This window comes from Hyperoodon ampullatus (genome assembly GCF_949752795.1).
Source record: "Hyperoodon ampullatus genome assembly, chromosome: 14".
Lineage (NCBI taxonomy): Eukaryota > Metazoa > Chordata > Mammalia > Artiodactyla > Ziphiidae > Hyperoodon > Hyperoodon ampullatus.
Window position 1 is genome coordinate 68,051,018 of NC_136927.1, and position 22,194 is coordinate 68,073,211.

The 22,194-nt window shown below is 43.7% G+C and overlaps 1 protein-coding gene across 3 annotated transcripts in view; it reads left to right on the forward strand.

The window, feature by feature from the left end:
• Positions 1–9,170: 9,170 nt before the first annotated feature.
• The window catches only part of DHX35 (DEAH-box helicase 35), a gene marked incomplete at both ends in the record, with an annotated part of 67,431 nt that continues 54,407 nt past the window's right edge, over positions 9,171–22,194 (forward strand). For 2 of the 3 annotated variants that reach the window (XM_079719968.1, XM_079719969.1), the window contains 3 exons: positions 9,171–9,210; positions 15,684–15,817; positions 20,733–20,825. In XM_079719968.1, coding sequence (XP_079576094.1) covers positions 9,171–9,210; positions 15,684–15,817; positions 20,733–20,825 — 267 coding nt within the window. The remainder of the gene's footprint in view (positions 9,211–15,683; positions 15,818–20,732; positions 20,826–22,194) is intronic. The other variant, XM_079719970.1, reaches the window with a different exon arrangement.

The following is a 22,194-nucleotide window of genomic DNA, read 5'->3' on the forward strand; positions in this document are numbered from 1 at the left end:
GTTTTCGAGGTTTGGAACGCTAGTTTTCATGATCAAAACCCTGTTTAGGAAAAAACTCAAAACTGTTTCTTGGGCTTCCCTGGTGGCGCAGTGGTTGGGAGTCCGCCTGCCGATGCAGGGGACGCGGGTTCGTGCCCTGGTCCGGGAGGATCCCACATGCCGCGGAGCGGCTGGGCCCGTGAGCCATGGCTGCTGAGCCTGCGCGTCCGGAGCCTGTGCTCTGCAGCGGGAGAGGCCACAGCAGTGAGAGGCCCGCGTACCGCAAAAACAAAACAAAACAAAAAAACCCCACTCTATTTCTTAAGTGTTTATCTCTTCTTTAGGATATCTGTGTTCTTAGCATTAAACAGATGTAAACAACTCTTGTTTGGTGGTTGCTCATGTCCCTTTTTTTGTTTTTTTCTTCTCTCTGGCACTTTTCTGTTTAACTGTAGGAGTGTGCTACAAGTAAATGCACCTAATATCTATTTGTGCAGTTTTTGTTTGTTTTTTTAAAATAGTCTTGGGGTGGAGGAGTAGATGATCCAAATTATAAAAGAGAAAATATCTGTTTAAAAGTTAGATGGGGGGCTTCCCTGGTGGCGCAGTGGTTAGGAATCCGCCTGCCAATGCAGGGGACGCAGGTTTGAGCCCTGGTCCGGGAAGATCCCACATGCCGCGGAGCAACTAAGCCCGTGCGCCACAACTACTGAGCCTGCGCTCTAGAGCCCGCGAGCCACAACTACTGAAGCCCGCGTGCCTAGAGCCTGTGCTCCACAAGAGAAACCACGACAATGAGAAGCCCGCGCACCGCAACGAAGAGCAGCCCCCTCTCACCGCAACTAGAGAAAGCCCGCGCACAGCAACGAAGACCCAACACAGACATAAATTTAAAAAATAATAATAAAATAATAATAATAATAAAAAGATGACAGAAAACAAGTGTCAGGGTCATACCTTCCTTAGAGATATGAATATTGATGTCCCTAGCTCTATAGTTTGAATGAGGAAACTTGCCGGAAATCACAGGTTTCTTCATGTGCTCTAGCTTGTCTTTTTCAAAGAAAAAGCTTGAGCTATTTAGACAAGGACCTTAGTTCTGTTCTTTTCTGCCAGAGGAGGCCTCAGTGTTCATTCCTGGATTCACCCTGATATTAACTGTAGTGGCCCCATGAGCCTAATTTCATCAGATGGGTGTATTGACAATGATTTAGCAATCTAATATCCTGGAGTAGGGGCGAAAGAGGGCACTGACAACCCAGGTTCCTAGTCCAGTGGCAGGCAATGCGACTGGTTTCTACACCCTGCTAATCAGGATTGGTATACCTATGGAATCCTGTTTTTGTCTAGTCTCCTTTGTGTGTGCAGATGGAATGAAGAGAGTTAGGTGATGGCTTCCTCCTTCTGATTTGACTGGAGCAGAAGAGGTCTGTAATAGGGGAGGGTGTTGTCTGCCACATAGACATGTGCTAATGCATCCAGATCCTGAGCACGCCTGCGGGTTTCCATGTGTGCACCAGGATTCCCTTCCAGTCACCAGGTTATTTGCTGGGTTAGTGCCATAATTTGGACCGGGAAGCAGGCAGGACAACTGGTTCCTGTCTGGTTGTAAACAATTCTGGCCCAAGCCTCAAATAAACATATTGTTATTTGAAACCATTTACAGATTTAGATAATTTCCTATGTGCTATCTGTGACCCTCTCATCAATGCAGTGATTGGACAGCAGTTATTCTCAGTTTTCAGGTGAAGGAACTGAAGCTCAGATTAAGTAGCATATTCAAGGTCACATGATTGGTAAATGGTGACACAAGCATTTACCCACAGGTTTTCAGATTCTGAGTTCAGTGCTCTGTGATGTGACTATTTCTCTATAGGGAGTATGGAGGCATTAGAGGGCGTACCTTTTCTTTTTTTTAATTAAAAAACTTTTTGGGGGGCTTCCCTGGTGGCGCAGTGGTTGAGAGTCCGCCTGCCAATGCAGGGGACACGGGTTCGTGCCCCGGTCCGGGAAGATCCCACATGCCGTGGAGTGGCTAGGCCCGTGAGCCATGGCCGCTAAGCCTGCGTGTCTGGAGCCTGTGCTCCGCAACGGGAGAGGCCACAACAGTGAGAAGCCCGCGTACCGCAAAAATAAAAAACCAAAACTTTTTTTGGCCATGCCACGTGGCTTGTAGGATCTTAGTTCCCCGACTAGGGATTGAACCTGCACCCTCAGCAGTGAGAGCATGGAGTTGTAACCACTGGACCGCCAGGAGATTCCCGGGTGTACCTTGAGAGAAAGCAGTTAATGCAATGGTGAATTGAAAACATTAAAACTTAAGATCATTAACAAATATAGGTACGTTTGAAATTTCCACTCAGTGTGTTCTGTGGAGCTTTTAATAGGCATTCATAAAAAAGTCTCTGCGTTCAGTTTGGGAAATGGATCAAATAAATTTAAACAGGATTCTTTGTTGCAGGACTACTCAGACTTTGGAATGAGGTAATTATCACCCTGGCTTTCTCAAGAGGAGGGCAGGTATATGGCCTATTACAAACTGACTTGACTACAGAGCCCTCTTTCTGTGGAACAGGATGCAAAGCCATTATTTTCTGAAAGTGTTGCCAGCGATTAGAAATAAGAAAAAGAGGTATATGGAATCCTAAGAAAATGGCCTGGTCTGTCAGAGTAAGCAAAGCTTTTCTGGCTCTTGAGTGTGGGAAGAATATCATTACAGGGTGGAATTTCTCAAGGTGAGATCTGAGGACCACCTACATCAGTCAGCTGGGGTCCTTGTTTAAAATGTTGATTTATTGGCTCTACTTCCAGTGGAGGGGAGGGTGAGTATGGCAGACTGTTTGGTTCAAAAATATGTTACTGTCTTGCATGTGGAAATGTCTGCTCCTCATTCCTTTGGAAGCAGGAATACATCCATAACATGCTACATTAAAAAAGGAGTTCTCAGGGCTGCCAATCTTACAGTAGAGGTTGAGTAGTAGTATATTTCTCCTACATTAAAAAAAAAAATGTGTTGCCCCTCCCTGGGAGAGAATTATATGTCCATATCTGTTTAATGTCAGACTTGGCCATTACAGACTTAGCTGTAAATGTTTCAGTATATATGTCTGAAAGATAAAAAAAACATAACCACAATACCTCCATCACACCTAAACAACTTTGATAAAAATTTCTCAATATCATCAAATAATCAGTGTTCAGACTCTGCTGTCTCATTATTTTCTCCCTGATGAGTTGTTTGAATTAGAGAGCCATATAGTTTGCAGTTCAACCCAATCAGATGGCAGGGTCGACATGCTTGAAAAACTGAAGGAGTCAACTGAAAAGATGGCCACCCCACGTCTGTGGGCCTTTGGGTTGGGGAGTATCTGTTTTTTACTTATGGGAGTTCAAGCAACTAACAAGAAAACCTAAGGTACAAGATCACATAAGTGAAAAGCTATGTGAAGGAAACCAGAGGGCAGGGATGAAAAAAAGAATCAGGAAGGAGGCTATCAGTGCATGCCACCATGACCGACACACTCACTTTGGGCAGGCCACACACTTTAAGCTTCTCAGTAGCCAAGGCAGAAAGAGAAAACTGGTCAGATCCACCATCCACGGCGTCCATAAGATTAAAGTAACTACAGGAAGAACAATTCTAAGATCAGGTAAGAATTTCTCACAAGGATTCTCATAAAAATGATACTGTGAAGTGTTCAGATAATAAACACAGTGACATGTTCTGGAGTGTGCCCAAACACCAGACCCCACAAGGGCAGTTGTCTACAGCTATAAAGGAGTTGAATGTATTCCGTAAGCGTGGAATACATACCTTATGTTGAGTATGTTCACAGAGGCATTGTTATTCTAGGTTCCCTGGTGCCACACAACCTGGAAATATACCCCAGTTTGCCTGGCAGAGGTCCAGTTTATGCCCGTGAACTCCCTGCTTTCAATCTGCGAAGCATCCCAATTTGAACAATAAAGCAAGCATACAGTCATCCTATCTAGAAAGCACCTGGCAGACCTTGCCCTCCCCAACTTGTCCAGTTCCATAGATGAGCAAAATTCCTCAAGCCAACATCATAGAGACTCCCCTAGTATTTAGCTGAGTCTCTTCTAGTGGATTCTCCACACCTCTGTACCCAAATCCTTGGAGCTGAGTAAACACTTTTTGCTTATGCTAATACTTGTGTGAACCTGATCATTTGTAAGCAAGTGAACAAACTAGATAGGTTTACGTATGTTACAAGTTGCCGAGGGCTACACCTTAGATGCAGTGGAAAATCCCCGTGTAGTACAATTCAGGAAAGGCAATTCTGCAAAGAACTATCTCTTTTCAGGCTGGGGGATAGCTAGCTCTCTCTGACCTGGCTTCATGGAGGAGACCCAAGGGCAGTTAGGATTTTTCTTAGGAAGCCAAGAGTTCTAGAGTTAAGAGTAAGTCCCCTACATACGAACGAGTTCCATTCCTAGAGCGCATTCATAAGTCCAATTTGTAAGTCCAACAGAGTTAACCTAGGCACCCAACTAACACAATCGGCTATATAGTACAGTACTGTAATAGGTTTATAGTATTTTTCACAGAAATAATACATAAAATAAACCATTTTTAATCTTACAGTACAGTACCTTGAAAAGTACGGTAGTACAGTACAACAGCTGGCATACAGGGGCTGGGCTGGCATTGAGTGAACAGGCAAGAAGAGTCACTGACTGGAGGAGGGAGAGGAGGTGGGAGATGGTAGAGCTGAAGGATCATCAGCAACAGGAGACAGAGGGCAAGCTGCAATTTCACTCACGCCTGACGTTGATGGCACAGGTTGTTCCTTGCTGGATTCAGTTCTATTTACCCTCTTGAAAAAACGATCCAGTGATGTCTGGGTAGTAGCTCTTTTTTTCTTGTCATTGATGACACGGTAGCACTGTACTGCATTCTGAACGGCTGCTGCAACCTTTGTGTGCTGTTCTATGTTCAGGTCCTGTGCCTCAAAAACTAACAGTGTCTCCTCAAATAAAATCCCCTTGCCATTTCCTGCGTCGTGAATCTCTTCGGTTCTTCAGTTACTTCTTCTTCCTCTTGTCTCTCTTTGTCCTTTTCTCTGGGCCTCCAATTCCGTCAGGTCTTCATTAGTAAGCTCCTCGGGTTGCACAGCAACAGTCCTGTAAAGTACACAAAAGCACAACCACTTGTAGAGGATGCGTGCACTTGACAATGTATGCCAGACACGTGAACTAACTTAGATTGGATATGTGAACGCGTGTTCGCATCTTTGAAAGTTTGCAACTTGAAGGTTCGTATGTAGGAGATTTACTGTACATGAATACATGGATGGCTACCTATTATTTTTGCTTCATTCATTCGACCTCTGATAGTCTCACTCTCAGAAATCCCTCTGAGGAACCATTCTGTTTCCAGCCCTCAGTCCATGTGGTTCTGGTGAAGCTGAGCACACCTGATTTGGGGAGGAGTGTATGACCCAGGTTTAAGCTAGTCAGCACGCCATATTCCCTGGCCCTAGTGATTGATTCAGGGATGGATATGTGGCCAGCCAGATACTTTTGCTGGGAATTTTTGGAAAGAGGCTTGATGCTGAGAGGATGTGACATGAGTTGACATGGCCATCTAGTTACTATGTGACACCAGGGTCAGCAGAAGGCAGAATGCTATGATCAGAAGCAAGCCCTGATTATGTCCTATGTGTCCCAATGCAGCTGTGTCTCAAATCAGAACTACTTGGACTTTTTAGATTACATGAGCTATTTTTGCCTATGAGAGAATGGATTGGGTTTTTTACTACTTGTTACATAAAAGCCTTAACTGGTACAAAGATGAAAACTCCTAAATCCTATGCCTCCTAAACATGGCCAAGACGGTTGGATGGGAAATACTTCAAAGCAGAAAGTACCAGTTAACCACCATAGGCAGAGAAAAACTTCTAAAATGTACCTATGGAACATTTTGAGGAGTATCTTTGTGGAAAATCTATCATTTGGAAGTTGCAAAATGTAACACAATGATCAAACTTTCATGTAATTGTTGGCAATGAGCTAAATAAATTCTGGATGCCATCTCAAGAAATAATGGTTTTCATTTTTAGAGTAGTTATTTTAGGCCATTCTTTCTGAAAATAGTTAATTAGGAAAGGTAAGATAGTCCATTGAGACCATTTCTAGTTTGTGGCAATAAAACCACAGCATCAACATCTAGGTTATTACTTAGGTGTTTTCCCTAGTAGAAGTCTTTGAAAGCAAAACAATCCATTCGAGACCGCTGGGCTCAGAACTTTCTGAGGGAGAACTAATTCTCATTGAGGAGAGCTAAGCTCTAACGGTTTTAAATGGTCCATGTGGTTGAAAACCACTGGCCTGGGAATTAGAAAGCCTGAATTCTAGTTTCAGTTCTGATACTAAATTAGCTCATTGATTCTGATGAAGTCCTTTTAACCTCCATGGGCCTCAGTTTTTTCTTCTATAAAACAGAGAATTTAGACTAGACAATTAAAGTCTCCTCCAGCTTTAAGATTATGATCCAGTAATTTGGGCATGTCTACTATACTATCTCTTTGTAAATAGAAAGTCTTCATATAAGTCATAGAGTAATTTATAAAATACAGGAATCGTAAAAAGTGGCATTTATTTCATTTTCCGTTGTATTTCTGTATAAACCCTGTTTTGTATACTTGGGCCCTGAGTGAAAATCAGACAAAAATAAAACAAGGAAGAATCAATGTCATTAAGAATTAAAATTAAGTATAAAGCATGGTGTTCATGTATACATTACTCAATAGTCACTTTATTATTGGGCTATAATAATATGACATGATGCTTGTTCTCAAGAAGCTCCCAGTGTGATAGTGCAGGCAGATTAACTACAGTTCAGCTAAATAAGTGTTAAATCATAAAAGTGAGCACACAGGTCTGCAGAGGGAGAATACTTAAGTTGGATGGTGAATTTAGAGAAGTCTTCTTAGAGCTGACTCTTAGAAGGATATTAAAGGATTGATGGAGAATTCTAGGCACAGTGATTATCACTGAAAATAGTGAACCCTATTTTCATTATTATGGAACTAAATCAAAAGGGATATTTGGAAATGGGTGTATGTATGTAAAGTCTGATTTTTCCCCTGGTGGATTTGCTCTATTTGAGTTATCAGGAGCTAACACTGAATGCCTGCTGTGTCTTACACAGTAAGGCTTTACGTGTTCTCTCATTTAATACAAGCTTTTTTATTTTTTTTTTGGCGGTACGCGGGCCTCTCACTGTTGTGGCCTCTCCTGTTGCGGAGCGCAGGCTCCGGACGCGCAGGCTCAGCGGCCATGGCTCACGGGTCCAGCCGCTCCGCGGCATGTGGGATCTTCCCGGACCGGGGCACGAACCCGTGTCCCCTGCATCGGCAGGCGGACTCTCAACCACTGCGCCACCAGAGAAGCCCTAATACAACCTTTTTAAACCTCATTTTACAACTTAGGTTGGATGACAGCCAGGAGCTAGGAAATGGCAAAGTTAGGATTCCAAATCATGTCTACTTGTCTCCAAAGACCTTGATCTTTCCACAACTATGCCATCTCTCTCAGAATAATGCAGAATTTTCTTCACAGCTCTAAAGTGCATAGATTCTGAAGCCTCTCACTTCCTTCCAATTAGATTCCTATCCATTAAACATTTCCTATTACTCGAATTTATTAGCTCTCATTTGGATTAGTAGAATCTTTCTCAAACTGGTTGCTGGAAAGAATCATCTGTGGAGTGGCTCGAAATGCAGGTTCCCAGGCCATGCCCCTGGAAATTCTGATTCGGGATCGATTGGGGTCTAGAATCTGTATTTTTCACAAGCATTTGAATCATGAGTAGTCAAACTAGAGGAAACATTGGGCTAGTGTCCTAGCCTAACAAATCTACCCATTTCTAAGTTTCTTATTTCAATCCATTCCCCCTTCCCCTTTTCAGCATTATTCTCAAGGTCCCTAAAGACTTACATACTGTTTCCACTGTTTTATTTACTGATAATAATAAACACTACTGTTTATCGAGCATTTACTCATTTACTCCCACGACATCCTCCCCCCACACCCCGCCGCCTTGGACAGAAGCTCCATGAAGGAAGAGACTGAAACTTCAGTACCTGGGCGCACAGTAGGCGCCCAATATCTACTGAACTAGAAAACCCTCAGGGTAGTTACTATTATTATCCTCCAATCTGAAAATCTGGAGACTAAAACAAATAGTACAGGGCTTCGCTGGTGGCGTAGTGGTTAAGGATCCGCCTGCCAATGCACGGAACATGGGTTCGAGCCCTGGTCCGGGAAGATCCCACATGCCGCGGAGCAGCTAAGCCCGTGCGCCACAACTACTGAAGCCTGTGCACCTAGAGCCCGTGCTCCGCAACGAGAAGCCACCACAATGAGAAGCCTGCGTACCTCAACGAAGAGTAGCCCCTGCTCGCCACTAGAGAAAGCCCGTGCGCGCGCAGCAAACAAAGACCCAACGCAGCCAAAAATAAATAAGTAAAGAAATAAAATAAATTTAGTAAGCATAAAAGTGTCTCAAGTTTGAAAATGACATTTATTCTAACTCTGCAAACATAGCTTGAATCCTGCCTCCAGTGCTCTGAGAGGTAGTCTGCAGCCTATGCTCACGCACCTGCAGAGCTAGAAAACTCACTGCTGGAGGCAGCTCCAAAATATGTTGCCACCCTCTGGTTCTAATTCTGCCCCTTAAGGCTGTGCTGAACTCCCTTAGTTACTCTTGCATATGACAACCCTTGAAAAAAAAATAGTACAGCCGTGATAGCTTGTAATGTAACATTAATTTGGGATACACTGCCTCCTTGCCCACCGAGTGATGCAGGCGGCGACAAACTCTCGTGCCAGCGGTCCCTTCCCAAAGCTCGGCCTTTCCGAGATGTGCGGCCGCTACCCAAGGAACTCCATGCTCCTAGGGAGGCCACTTAAAACCCAGGTCCCTCACGCTACAGAGGCGAAGAAGCGCGCCCTTTTCTACAATATGGCGGGTCGGGTCACATGGTCCCCGCAGCGGGGCTGAAACGCACGTCACGTGGCTCGGAGGGGGCGGTGGTCACGGGGGCGTGGCGTAACACCGCGGAACCTCCAGGGCCCGGGCTCCTCGCGGGCCACGCCCCGCGGCCCCTTCGGGGCCTCGTGCGCAAAGAAGGGGTGGAGCCTTCCTCGGGACCTTTCACCCCAGCATGGCTGCGCCCGTGGGACCGGTGAAGTTCTGGAGACCTGGTAAGGCCCTTGGCAGAACGCTGGGCAGATGCGGCACCTTGACTTCGGTCTTGGCCCCGCGGCCGGCGTCCTGGCGCCTGCGGCCCTGCTCGCAGGCCTGACCTCAGCGAACTGGCCACCGCTGCCTCCGAGCTGGTGGGCTCCGCGGCTTAGGCGCCACAGTGGTCCCGAGGGATTCAGGGATCCGCCCCCCGCCGGGGCAGAAGTTCACCGTGTGATCTCGTTCCAGTCTCTCAGCCTCCACAGGCCTCGTTTTCCTCACTCCTGATGCCTGTCTTGCCCAACCCGTGCGATGGGGAAACGCTAAAGCGCCCATGCGTGTCCTGTTACCGCCCTGGGGCTACGCTGGGGCCGGACAGGGGGTGCTGCTCGGGGTTTAGGAGTTCACGTTAGGAAATCAGACTGCCTGGGTTCGAATTCTCGGATCTGCCGTAGAGTAGCAGAGTTCCTTTGGGCAAGTCATTTAACCCTTCTTAGCCTTAGCCTTCTTACCTGTGAGATGGGCAGAATAGTAACATCTATCCCGTGGGCTGGAATAACGAGCACGACGCATTGTTTGATGTAGAGGAAGTGATCATTAAAAGGGAAAGTATCTTAGTCTGTTTTGGGGTTTCTGTCCGCCCCACGTGTCTGCCAGAAAGTGAACACCCCTCTTCGTATTGGCTGTCACCCACTCCCCCTCTTGCAGGCTAACACCATTCTCAGCCGCAAAGTGATTTGCTTGTTTTGTTTGAGTTTACTCATCAGTCAGGATTTTATTGAATGTTTACGTGCCAGACCCTTCCTCCTCTTCCATCAGTTTCCTGTGAAAAACAAAAGTTTCTTAAAGGGCTACCAGCTTGTTTTTTCCCCACCACTTGCACCTCCGCAGGTCTGGATGTGCACAGTATTGTATATTGCAGCAAAAATGAAATAAGACAGAGAAGGTAATATAAGGGAAACTTTTAAAGAGTATTTTAGAGTGGTTCCCAGAAATTCTGACCGTGCCTATCAGTGATGATGAACATAAACCTAAGCAAGGGTTGTGTTAATTCTTTTTTTAAAATCTGTAACTTGTCCCCTAACGGTAATTTTATGATTCAGCATTTAAGTCATCAGCCAATTATCCATCCTGAGTTTTATTTGCAGCCAAAGCTAAGATCCCATTAGATAATGAGATATCCTCTATTTTATTTATTCAAGCCTTTAATAACAGGTCAAAGTGTTAAGTACAATAAAGGCCTAAATGAATTGTTGAAAATCAGACCAGCTGCTCTTTTGGTTAAAGAACATGGGATTATTCTAAGAGTTCTATTCCATTATTTAGTTCATTCACTGAAGTTATACTTACTGAACACCTCGCCTTGTGGTTAGGAGACAAATACGGATGATTAGGGCTCTGCTGTGCTCTCAAGGTTTATACTCTCTCTCTCTCAATTATAATATGAAGTTGGATATCCTCTTTAAGAGACTTTAAAGTGAGGCAGAAAAAGGCGGTGGTAAGGAAGATGAGCTCTACTAGGGTCAGACTGTAGAGACCATCCTGACTACCACTTACTAGCTTGGTGATTTGGGAAAATCACGGTTACCCCATCTGTAAATTGGGAATGACACCTACCCAAAGGATTGTTTTGAGGATTAAATGAGAATACACATCAAGCTCTTAGCACTAGATACATATTAACTATTATAATTACTTGGAAGTATAGAAGAGGGGGAAAGTTTGAATGTGTGGATAAGAAATACTTCATCAAGACAGTGATAGTTTTGAGGTGAACGTTGAAGCATAAATGAGGCTTTGTTCTGCAGAGAGGTAGGAGAATGGAGCTCTAAAGGGTGTAGCATGAACAAAGGCAAAGTGGGATGGTACCCCAGCAGGGTCCAAAACCCCAAAATAATTGAGTAGCGTGGTGTTTAGTGGCAGGGTATATTTTGGGGCGTAGTAGGAGATGAAGCCAGAAAGGTAAGTAGGGGCCTCATTGTGAGAAGTCTCCATGCAAGTTAAAGAATTTGGGTTTCGCTGTTTTTAAGCAGGAGGTAACACGATGAGGTTTATTTTTGGAAGATAACTCTGGCCTTGGTGAGCAGAATGCTTGGGGGAGGAAATTAGAGTCAGGGACGCCCTTAAGAGAAGGTGCTACTAAAATCGAGAAGGGATATTGAAACCTCAATTCTGGCATGTGAGCAGTAGGGAGGGACATTATGGGAGAGATTTTAGAGGCAGATGTGGGGGAAGGTAAAGTCGGTAATGACTCAGATTTCTGGGTTCAGTGACTATCTTGGTAAGTGGTTCTCAAATTTTGCTGTATAGTTGAATCACTTGGAAGCTTTTAAAACTCCTGCTGTTCAATCATACCCCATGGTAATAAATCAGAATTTCGGAGGGGCTAGGAATCAGGCGTCAGTATTTTTTAAAGATCCCCAGGTAATTCAAGTGTGCATCAAAGTTTGGGAACCAGTGTTCTAGGTAAACTGTTGTCATTCACTGAGACGGGAATGGATTTAGTGCACACTTACTGGGCCCTTTGTGCTAGTCACTTTTACTTACGTCATCTTATTAAGCGGTAACAATATCTTAAAAAAATTTTTTTTTTTATTATTTTTGGCTGCGTTGAGTCTTCGTTGCTGTGTGTGGGCTTTCTCTAGTTGCGGCGAGTGGGGGCTACTTTTCGTTGCGGTGCATGGGTTCTCATTGTGTGGCTTCTCTTGTTGTGGAGCACGGGCTCTAGGTGTGTGGGCTTCAGTAGCTGTGTCTCGTGGGCCCTAGAGTGCATGCTCAGTAGTAGTGGCGCACGGGCTTAGTTGCTCCACGGCATGTGGGATCTTCCCGGACCAGGGATTGAACCGTGTCCCCTGCACTGGCAGGCAGATTCTTAACCACTGCGCCACCAGGGAAGTCCCGGTCACAGTATTTTGTGATGGAGGTATTACTCTCATTTTACAGATTAGGAAACTGAAGTTGAAGATATGAAAATAGGATGAGGGAAATACACGGTGAAGGTCAGGGAAGTGAGTGAGACTGGGTATAAGGCTAGATGAATATGTCCTATAGGCTGGGAGTCACAAGCTCAGGTAGCTACAGGGGGCCTCTGGGACAATCTAAATAAGTGAAGGTGCTGGGTGGGAATAATAGGGAGTGGTGGGAACTGTGGCAAACTAGAGCGTGTGTACAGTGATATGTGTACAGTATTGATTACACTGAAGCGTACATATTGCTATCTAAAGCAGGAAGCTGTACATGGTTCCACCCAATTGGTGTCATATGGGCTCAATATCTAGGTTAGAAATGGGAAATTTTTACATGTTTTAGATGAATGATTTCAAACATTTTAACAGTGGCATATTTGGGGTCCTTGAGTAACTAGTTTGTGATCTCTACCAGTTTGTGATCTCTGCCTTAAGATCTTTGTATGAGCTGCCTGAGGTTTTTGTAGAAAAAAGTTTGACTTGATTTGCTAGTACAAGTGGATCAGAAGGGCCTGGCCATTTTCCTTCCTTCATTCAACAAATATTTAATGATAAAATCAATGTTTGACAATGTGCCTGGCAAACGCTTTATAGCAACAGCTTTGAAGATTTTTGACCTGATATACAGTAAGAAATGTGTTGTGACCCAGCATGGGTACACATAATGTATTGTGTTGTGGTTCAGCATGCATGCACATGTATGTGCATGCACATACACACAACTGAAAAAAGTTGTACAAAACCAATATTGCTTCTTGGGGTGCACTCTGATACTTTCTATTCTACTTCTAGTTCATCTTTAAAAAGTGCTAGCCATGACCCACTACATGAGTTTCCTAACCCATTAATGGGTCACCACTCAAACTGAAAAATTGGGTTAGAGGGACTGCTGGATTGGTGGGGGGCGGTGCTTATATCAGCCTTGTTTTATAGATGGGGAAATGGTTTACAGGATTACAAGAATTACAAACTTGTTACTTGCTTAAGCACTGAGAATGTTCCCAAGGGAAAAAACAAACCATAGGCAGCCAGGATGGGCTTTGGGATGTATATATAGTGGGGAAGCAGGCCTGGTTTGGTTGAATGAAGTCTTTTGTGTGGAGGAGACATGCTCCTCATTGACTGACAGTAGCTCTTCTCGTAAAAGACCTCATAACTGAATGTACTGAGGTGAACTTGGCTGTAGGTTAGAGACAGGAGGGATGGGGTAGTCAGGAAGACACCTGGGTGGATTAAACCTTGGTGTGGGAGGAAGTAAGAGACGTTGCGGGCGCAATGTTAAAAGATTCTAGACATGCTGTAGGGGCTTCCCTGGTGGCGCATTGGTTAAGAATCCATCTGCCAATGGAGGGGACATGGGTTCGAGCCCTGGTCCGGGAAGATCCCACATGCCGCGGAGCAACTAAGCCCACGCGCCACAACTACTGAGCCTGCACTCTAGAGCGTGTGAGCCACAACTACTGAAGCCCGCGCACCGCAACGAAGAGTAGCCCCCGCTCGCCGCAACTAGAGAAAGCCCGCGTGCAGCAACGAAGACCCAATGCAGCCAAAAATAAATATAAATTTAAAAAAATTATAAAAAAATAAATAAAAGATTCTAGACATGCTGTAAAGGTTTAAAATGTTTGGAAAAGGAGGGAATTCAGGACAAAAGCAGAGCTGATGAAGATAAGCTATTTCTTTGCTCTGGTTTTCTTGGGTGAAGATTACAAGGAGTTAATCAGAGGTAGTAATAATAAGGGTAGAAAGGAAAGGAAACTCACCTCTTTGAGCACAGGCTTTATTCCAGGTCCTGTTCTATCTTTTATCTTGTTGAAAGGAAGGTCAACATTTTGGCAAAACAATACAGCAGTGCCCCACTTACCTGATTTTTGGCAACCTTGGACCTCTGGTACACAGCTATGTTCCTAGAAACTAAAGGAAAAGGGATCACAGATCTACAGCAGTGATACTAAATTTAGCTCTAGGGTGTCCCTGGACCTCCAGCATTTTGTGTTCTGATAAATTACATTCTGGTGTATTTTTCAGGAGATGGAGTTCATAGCCTTTATTAGATTGTCGAAGGGATCTGGGACCCCTCAAAAATGTAAAAATAAATCAGTGGGCTAAATATTCTTATCACAAAGCCTCTGTACTTTCACATAGCATCACAGATTCTGAGTTCAGAAAACCCGGGAGGTGATAGTATTGGGTAATTATCCCTGTAGCACCCCTAACAGAGGGCTGTGAACTTCTGGCGGGGGTCGTTATTGATTCACAAAGGTGGCATACCCCTGTCCTGAACAAGTCTAACGTTTAGAGATAACTTCCTTATGTTGAGTTGAATTCTGAACACTGTATCATTTACTTACGACTCTGAGTTCTGTCTTGGGCTGCACGAACAATTTGGTGTGAAAAGTTACAGAGGCTGATGATAAAAATTGAACCCAGGTTCCTCCTAAGGCATTTTCCTTTTCAGGCTAAAAATCCTTTTCAGGCTAAAAGTTGTACGTTGAACAACTTTTCATGGGAGGGGATATGGCTTCCCTATTCTTCACCACCCTGAGGCCCAGTTTTTCGTTGTTTTTACCAAGAAGCCACTGTGGGTATCTGGTGTTTAATCTGCTCAGCACAGTGGCTTCTTGGCCCAGCACTTCCCAGCCAACCACTGCAGTTCTGTGATTCAGATAGGCGCTGCCACTTACTGTACCCCACTCCAGGGCCGTGGTTGATAGGATCAGGTTGGGCAGCGGCCCTAAGCTGGGAGAAGAAGAGCCTTCCTCATCTCCCAAACAGACAACACACACCCGGGACTCCCGGTTCCCCTCACTGGGTCTTTCTCCATTACCACTTTATGCACTAAGTTATGTTCCTTTGGGAGGATGAATAAGAGAAACAAGTAAGCTGCGCCAGGGTAAGGCCGGCATCTCTAGTGTTCCCTGCTGTATCTCTGGCACGTCCATCCTTGCTGGGTGAGTGAGTGAGTGAGTGGTGGAGGAACGGTGAGCCTGAGCTCTGGCCCTGGAAGCAGCCTTAATTCCAGCTCCTGTAGAGAAGCCAGCCCCAGGGACTGAGAGGAGCTTGTCGAGAGGGGCAGAGAGAGAAGGAAAAAGGCCAGGCAGCATTTGAGTCCCCGGTCGGTGCCCGTTGACCCTGAACCTTGCTGCCATCCTACGGTGATAGGATTCATTGTTTGCCTCAGGTAATTCCTACTAGGTTCCTGCCACTTTTATTAAGAGTTTGGTAATAATAGCAGCATGGTGGCCAGAACTCCATACATTGTCCTCTGTAAGGTACAGTTGCGTGTGGCCAGTTCGGAGCCCAATGGGTCTGCCATCTCCTTTGTTTTGACACTGTAGTGAGGCTCTTCCGTAGTCTCGTAGGTGCCTTTCTAGATGCTTTCCTGAAATTACAGTTTAGTACCTTTTGGTAGTTTGAGATTAAAATGCAGTGCTTCTGTTGTATATCTTCATCTTTGAATTTGTAACTTTCACACCATTTTTCTGTTCCTTATATCAGAGAATCTGAAAAAAACATTTCTGTTGCAGGTACAGAGGGACCAGGTGTCAGCATCTCTGAAGACAGACAAAGTCTAGCTGAAAACTCTGCAACGACTGTTGTTTACAATCCTTACGCTGCCCTTTCTATAGAGCAGCAGAGGCAGAAGCTGCCGGTGTTCAAGGTACATTAAATAAGTATGTTCAGTCATCGGCCTGAAGCAGGCTGCAGTAGCTTTTTAAAAATAATTAATTAATTAATTTTTTTGGCTGGGTTGGGTCTTCGTTGCTGTGCGCGGGCTTTCTCTAGTTGTGGCGAGCGGGGGCTACTCTTCATTGCGGCGCGCAGGCTTCTCATTGCGGTGGCTTCTCTTGTTGTGGAGCATGGGCTCTAGGTGCACAGGCTTCAGTAATTGTGGCGCACGGGCTTAGTTGCCCCATGGCATGTGGGATCTTCCCGGACCAGGGATCGAACCCGTGTCCCCTGCATTGGCAGGCAGATTCGCAACCACTGCACCAGCAAGGAAGTCCCCTGAAGTAGCTTTATACTTGGCACTGAAGTGAATAATGTCCTCTTACTCTTAATGATCCTGTAGAATGCAGCGAGCTCAGAGATGCCCTTATCTGAAGGAATCGTCTGTTCAAAATACGTGTGTTAGTTAACTTTATAAGTCTGGAAAGTCCTTACCGCTTTTTTTGGTTAGATCTTACATATTGGAAAAACTGGATGAAATGAAATGACATTCTTTTTTCCCCTCTTTGCTTTCAGTTACGGACAAGTTCAAACATACAGAAAAGTAGAGAAAACAGCACAGCGAACTCTTATGCATCCATCTTCAACAAATTACCAACATGTGGCCAATTTTAGCTTTCTTTTTAAAGGCATATTTCTTTACCCAAGGTTAATTAAAAATACAAGGTTGTTTCTGTTGAAACTCCCACTGAGATAGTGGTGGGATTTTGGTATGGTTATTACATACCATGTGCACATCCAGACACGTGATTTTATTAATCTCATGAAATGGACATATACTCATAAGAGACCAAAGTGTAAACTAGAATTAAGAATATATTCGTTTACAGTGAGCCGTGGTTCTCCAGTACAGATAATACAGTCCATGGACACACTTTTCTCCCCGTTGCCAAGTCCACGTGGGAAGCCAAGTTGTAATCAGGAAGTGGGCTCAGAGCCAAAGACGGTTTAGATATAGTTGAAGGATATTTATTTCCTGAAGCCTCTGATGAAGGGTGATGAACTCTCCCTGCCTTGTATGATGTCTCTGGAATGACCCGAGTAAGTGGGGCCACCAGCACCTGTGTCTCTCTTTCTTCCGGACAGTGTTGGGTGAAAGCTGTCCAAGTCCTTGCACTTAGGGAGTTTTTTTTGTCTAGACTGTGCTAATAATGCCTCTTCTATTAATATGTTCTTTCTCCAAATGGATATGAAACAGCCGCCTTCTGAATTTTGCCAAGTCACCTCGATCAGACTTTTCTGTGGCCCCAAACGTTTTAGTTACTCCTGTACTGATAGCTGCTGGGTTTCTTCTGCAGGTGATTAACCTCATCCATGACGTGTGAATGTAAACCAGTTTGACCCTCAGGAGATAAGATTATAGGTTCACCATTGAGGGACACAGTTTGAGCTGTGATGAAGTGTCTGGACTCGAGCTAGACTTTAGAGTTCAAACCCAGGCTTCATCATTTGTGTGCTGGGTGGCCTTGCTTCACTGCCTGAGCTTCTGTTTACCTATCTGTCATATGGGACTAATGGTACCTTCCTCATAGGATTGTTATGAGGACCAGATGAGATAAGCCACATAGAGCATTTAGTAAGATGTCTGACATGTAGTAAACGTTGGAAGTACAAGGATAATTATTGTTTACTGAGTATTTAATTTTCTTGACTCTTCTTCATCCTCCAACTGTACTTATAATAAATGAAATAACATTAAAAAAAGAAAGCAAGAAGGTATTAATAACATATTGAAATTAAAATGGTAAGAAAAGTGGTATAAGTTATTGATAAAAATCAAAGCAGAGCTTAAGCGTAGTTACAATCTCATAAAATGTTAAAGATAAAGCTAGGAGACCAAAAGGAGAAAAAGTTACCCATTCACCACTGCTGCCCCCATTAAAACTAAAAGTGAAAATTCCTTTTTTTTTGCTGTACATGGGCCTCTCACTGCTGTGGCCTCTCCCGTTGCGGAGCACAGGCTCCGGACGCGCAGCCTCAGTGGCCATGGCTCACGGGCCCAGCCGCTCCGCGGCATGTGGGATCCTCCCAGACCGGGGCACGAACCCATGTCCCCTGTATCGGCAGGTGGACTCCCAACCACTGCGCCACCAGGGAAGCCCGAAAATTCCTTTTTAAAATTTCTTTAAAGATTTTATTTGATGTGGACCATTTTTAAAGTCTTTATTGAATTTGTTACAATATTGCTTCTGTTTTATGTTTTGAGGCATGTGGGATCTTAGCTCCCTGACCAGGGATCGAACCTCCACCCCCTGCATTGGAAGGCGAAGTGTTAACCACTGGACCGCCAGGGAAGTCCCAGTGAAAATAGCTTTAAAAATAGAAGTTGAAACTAAAGCAGCAGTAAATCAAAGGCTCACCCCCCTTTACCCCAATGCCATTTCAAGGCAGCTTTCCCCTCGGCTACCTCCTGTAGGCTGGCCTTCTCTTTGGGCCCTGAACACTGCTGTGCAAGGTTGTCCTCTTACTTCCTTAAACTCAACCTCGCTGAAGCTCAGTCTGGTCCTCTGCACCAGCTCTCCTTGATTTACCTGCCTGTGCCTGTCGGTGGTACTGTCATTCTCCCAGTCTCCAAACTGGAAATAGTTTTGTCATCTCTCTCTTGAATGTCACACGTCGGACTCTCCACTTGCAATGCTTTGTATTTAGCACATGAAGTATGAGTTAATGCCTTCAGTTTCCTCATGCTTCAGTCAATCTTGTATATGGCTGCCCAGTTTTCTCGGAACACTTATAGCATGTACTGCCTCCTGGCTAAAGTCCAGATGCTAGCTCTACGTTCAAGGCTTTCACAGTGCGGCTCTAACTACACCTATTGTAATTCATTTCCAAGTCAAACCTGGAGCCTTTCGTGGGCTTTTTCTAGCACACCTTGAAGAGAGTTCATATAGTTTGCCTATTTCCATCTTCTTTACTTATGTCATTTCCCTTTCCTGGAATACTGTATGTGTCTCTCTCTGTATTCAAATTTTCTTTCAAGTTTTCCTTGAACACCCACCCATCCATCCATCCATTCAACCATCCATCCAGCAGATGGATCTACAAAATATCGTTTACAATATATCTGTGAAGAACCCAAACCTTTCCCCTTTCTCTGCCCAAAACAAGAGAAAGCACAGAGTCCAAGCTATCGACAGGAAAGCATCTAGACGAGCCCCAGAGTACCTACAGCCGAATCTCCTTTGGATGTTTGTAGAAATGCAGATTCCTGGGCTTCACCCTAGCCCTACTGAATCAAAAACCCTGAGGGTAGGGCTAGGAATCTTCATTTTTAGCAAGTATCCTAAAAGATTTTTACACTAAGATTTGAGAACTACATATTTAGACCCTAAATAATGCTAAATTCAAAACCCCAAACAGTCAATACCTTATTTAGCCAGGAAGGCAGCATCTGTCTCTCCCAATCTTCACCAAACACATTGCTGGCGTGGAGTCAGATGAGCTGAGCAGTGAGCAGAGTGGGAGAATCTGGCAGGTTTTTACTTCATTCCAAACCAGGAATTTATGGAATACCTTTATGACTTTCCAGATCATCGGGTGTGTCTGTAATCAAATGTGGGTACAGAAATACATTCTGAAGCTAAGTACATGGGATCTTGGAATTATCTGTGACTTTGCAGTGGCCAAATCAGTGTTTCTGCTCCTAATGAATGGGTTAAGGAAGGCCCAAATGAAATATAGACGTAACCTATGGTTGCTTTATTGTGAACTTGGCCTTAGAGGTAGAGACGAAAGCATATTCTTTTTGTTTGTTTTCACAAGTTAATAAATGAAAAAAAATTAAGTAATACATGGATGTTGAACAAAATTCAAAGGTCTCCTTCACACCCCTGCTCCCCGGCCACTTCTGCTCACTGGAGACAGTATAGTTACCAGTTTCTTGTTTTGTTTTTCCTCAAAGTAGCTTATACATAAAGAAGCATATATGTATTTACCCTTTCTTTCTTTCTTTTTTTTTAATTTATTTATTTTTGGCTGCATTGGGTCTTCGTTGCTGCGTGTGGGCTTTTTCTAGTTGCGGCGAGCAGAGGCTACTCTTTATTGCGGTGTGCGTGCTTCTCATTGTGGTGGCTTCTCTTGTTGCGGAGCACGGGCTCCAGGCAGGCAGGCTTCAGTAGCTGTGGCATGCTGGCTCAGTAGTTGTGGCTTGCAGGCTCTAGAGCGCAGGCTCAGTAGTTGTGGCGCACGGGCCCAGTCTCCCCGCAGCATGTGGGATCTTCCCAGACCAGGGCTTGAACCCGCGTCCCCTGAACCACAGGCAGATTCTTAACCATTGCACCACGAGGCAAGTCCCTACCCTTTCTTTAAAAACACAAATAGTAGTGTATCATTCACACTATCCTGCACTTTGCTTTCTTACCATAGCAGACCTCATTGACCATTCCACATCAGTACAAATAGACATTTGTTCTTTTTAACAACTGTATTATTCCACTATTGAAGTGTTTCACAGCTGTGTAACCACTCCCCTGTTGATGAACATTTAGGCTGTTTGAATTTTTGGCTCTTATAAACAATATGCAGTGAGATGCTTGTACAGACATCTTTATTCACATGTATTAGGATGTCTGTAGTCTAACTTCTTATAAGTGGAAATCTTGAATCAAAGGGTATGCGCGTTATATATTTTGATAAGTTATTACACTCAGTTGCAGTTGTATCACCTTGTACTGACACCAACAGTACCTGCAATGTATTTTGATGTATATTAGAAATATATTTTGATAGTTCTTTTTAAAATTTCCTTCCCTTTGGCAAACAGCTCATTTCATAATGTTTAAATATTTTTGTTTAGGTCTTTTGAGAAAATGTATGTCTATTTACAATGTTTGGTTATATTTTTTCAGCTTAGGAATCATATACTGTACTTGATAGAAAACTATCAAACAGTGGTGATTGTTGGAGAAACAGGATGTGGGAAGAGCACGCAGATTCCACAAGTGAGTACATTTAAATGTGTCTTTATACTTAGATTTGATTGGAAGGATTTTGTAACTTGAGAACTCTCTTTACCATTTTTTTGCAGTTTTAAGATCTCCTCTCAGAGAGGAAATAGTCAACCCAACTAGATGTTTTTTATTAAACTTTTGAACTTTTATTAAACTTTTAATTTCTTTGATTAGAAGAAGTAACGGTCATCTTCAATTTATTATAATTCTAAAATAATAATAGAATAGCCATACTCTGAAAGGAACAATGGGAACTCATTTGAAGAGGTGTAATGCATAGTTTTTGTCCTCAGATAACTGCAGTTGAAGAGGTGGTGTAAGATGGATGCTGCTATAGTTGTGAATAAAGATTGACTTATAGAATTATGCAGAGCTATGGAAGAAACCTCTCTTACAGGACAAAATTTTATCTGGTGTGGATAGAAGTGGAAAGGATCAGGAAAGGCCTCATAAAAGAAATGACATTTGAAATTGGGGAAAAAATATTAAAAAGAAAAAAAAAGACAAAGAAATAGACCTTGAATGATCAGTGGGAGTTGGCTGGGAAGATGTCCTCATCCAGTGAATATTGTGGTTAGAGATATTGGGGTGGCGAAGTGCTTGGGGCTCAACAGAGTGGACAGGTAAGATCAAGAGTGGAAAGATAGGGTGAAGCCAAAGTGTGTCTTAAGAGCTTCGACTTGGGGGGTGAAGAATGATATTTAAGTGGTCAGGGATAAGAGTCCTTGTAGGTTTTTCTTTCCTTTTTTAATATAGATTTGTGTTGATTGGGGTGATTGGTAGTATTTTGTGTTATGTATTCAGTCCAAGAGAGAAATTTCACAGTTTTGATAGCAAAAACCCTACATTATGTAAAACACTCTGTTCCTTACAGGCGTTTTAAAAATTATTTTTAGCTAATTTTAGACTAACAGGAAAGTTGCAAAAATAATACAGAATTCCCTTAGACCCCTTGCCCCACTTCCCCTACTACAGTAATCAAAAGCAGGACAGTAACAATACCAGTAATCAGACTACAGATCTTATTTAAAGTTCATCAGTTTCCCCACCAAAGTTCCTTCTCAGAAGATTCAGGATCCTTCTCCCTGGTCTCCTCCAGTCTATGAAAGTTCCCCATTCTTTCTTCATCTTTTATGACCTCGACATTTTTGAAGAGTACCAGGCATATATTTTATAGAATGTCCCTCAGTTTGGGTTCGTGTGACGTTTTCTCATGACTAGAATGAGCTGATGCATTTTTGGCAAGAATCCCATAGAAATGATGTGTCCTTCTTAGTGCATTGTATCAAGAGGGTTGACATGGTGGTCTTACCACTGGTGAGGATAATTTGATCACTTTGTTAAGGTGCCAGGTTTCATC